The following is a 1,763-nucleotide window of genomic DNA, read 5'->3' as shown; positions in this document are numbered from 1 at the left end:
GGCAACATGACGCTCCAGGAGCGCTTCCACCAATTCAGGTATGGCAACCCCCTCGTCAGCAGTCAAGTCGCAGGGGGCGCCGGCCGCCGCGAGAACGCGGCTAACCTGCGCTGCCCAGGGCTGCCGGGCCAGTGGCAGCCCTGTGTCCGTGTCGGCAGCCAGCGCAACGCTATCCAGCATGGCAAGACGGGCGACCCGCTCGCCGCCCATAGCCTGCAGGTTGCTCACAAAGCGTGCAACCTGCAAGGTCCAGTAGGCGGGCAGCGGCAGCTGCCCCGTCTCTGCCAGCACAGTGAGGGCTGGGGTGCTGTCCCGCACACCCAGCAGCCCTCGCAGGTACTCCAGCTGTACCTGCTCGCATGCCGTCCTGCCCTGCAGAATCAGCTGCGGCGCCCAGATCTCTGCCCCGTACGACAACGTCGGCAGGACGTAAGACTTGAACGCACGCATGCTGAGCAGGGGGTCCTGCAACCCATTCTCGGCCAGGCGGCGACGCAGCAGGTGCATCGCGCGCCGCCCAGCCTCCGCCCGATGCGATGCCGCCGAGGCAAAGGCCTGCCGGCAGTGCAGGTGCACGCCGAGGTATCTGAAGGTGGGGACGGTTTCCACCTCATTGCCGCCGTAGCGGAACCGCTCCTCCGTGGCAGCAGCCCTGCCAGCGGTGTACACTACCACCTGGGTCTTTTTGGTGTTAACCGACAGGCCCCAGGCGGCACAGTAGCTCTCAAGGTAACCAAGCTGGAAACGCAGGCCTGCCGGCGTGGTGGCCAGCAGGGCCTGGTCGTCAGCGTAAAATAATGGCGGCACGCACTCCCCGCTCTGCCAGCGAGGCAGAGCCGCACAAAGAGCTACTGCTCAATACGGCACAGATACTCGTTGAGCGAGCAAATGATGGGGTGCGCACACGCATCCTGAAGGTGAAAGCCCACAGTGGAGTGACAGGCAACGAAGAGGCGGACGCTGCCGCGAAAGCTGCGGCTGGGGCCGATGAAACCCGCGATTTCGTTATGCCAGCCCACAAGCCCTTTGGCGGCCAGTGGCAGCCGGCCTTCTTTGAGCCCCCGCCAGAAGGGGCAGAGGGGCCGGCCAGTCTCAGGGCAGTGTCCAATCTCACCAGTGCTCTTGCTTGTGCTTGCTTGTGTGGGCTTAAAGTCTGGTAAAGCAAGAACTAGCTTGCAACATAGACTCCCCGCCGAAACGGGACGGGAACCGGGCGAAAGCAGAGAAAGCAATAAAACAGGGGTGGAGCAAGCTTGTGTGGGCTTAAAGTCTGGTAAAGCAAGAACTAGCTTGCAACATAGACTCCCCGCCGAAACGGGACGGGAACCGGGCGAAAGCAGAGAAAGCAATAAAACAGGGGTGGAGCAAGGCGACATGCTTGCTTGCTTGCTTGTGTGGGCTTAAAGTCTGGTAAAGCAAGAACTAGCTTGCAACATAGACTCCCCGCCGAAACGGGACGGGAACCGGGCGAAAGCAGAGAAAGCAATAAAACAGGGGTGGAGCAAGGCGACATGCAACGCAAGCAGCTGACAGGGCACGCATCGAAACGTGTGTATGACTGGCAAAGTGGCATGGCGCATTGGGGAGAAACGCAACGGTACGGGAGCATGGGCTGGCCAAACGGCAGTGCGGAACGCTAGGTCACTAGAAAAGCAGGGAAAGGCGCACTATGTATGCAATGAGGGCAGCCCCGGCTCGGGGCCGTTGAGAAAGCAGTGGGCGGGAGGGGGGAGGCCCCGGTGTGGGCGGGCCCGATCGAGGGG

The 1,763-nt window shown here is 62.2% G+C and overlaps 1 protein-coding gene across 1 annotated transcript; it reads right to left on the bottom strand.

Moving 5' to 3' along the window:
* Window positions 1–105: 105 nt before the first annotated feature.
* CHLNCDRAFT_143663 (hypothetical protein) lies at window positions 106–910 on the bottom strand (the record flags this gene model as incomplete). Its single annotated transcript, XM_005849045.1, has 2 exons — window positions 106–819; window positions 905–910. Coding segments are annotated over 2 exons (720 nt in total), but the record flags the coding sequence as incomplete, so codon positions are not given.
* Window positions 911–1,763: the final 853 nt, after the last annotated feature.

The sequence above is a fragment of the Chlorella variabilis genome, assembly GCF_000147415.1.
Source record: "Chlorella variabilis unplaced genomic scaffold CHLNCscaffold_6, whole genome shotgun sequence".
NCBI lineage: Eukaryota > Viridiplantae > Chlorophyta > Trebouxiophyceae > Chlorellales > Chlorellaceae > Chlorella > Chlorella variabilis.
Note: the sequence above shows the minus strand (reverse complement) of the source record. Positions and strands in the feature narration are given on the sequence as shown.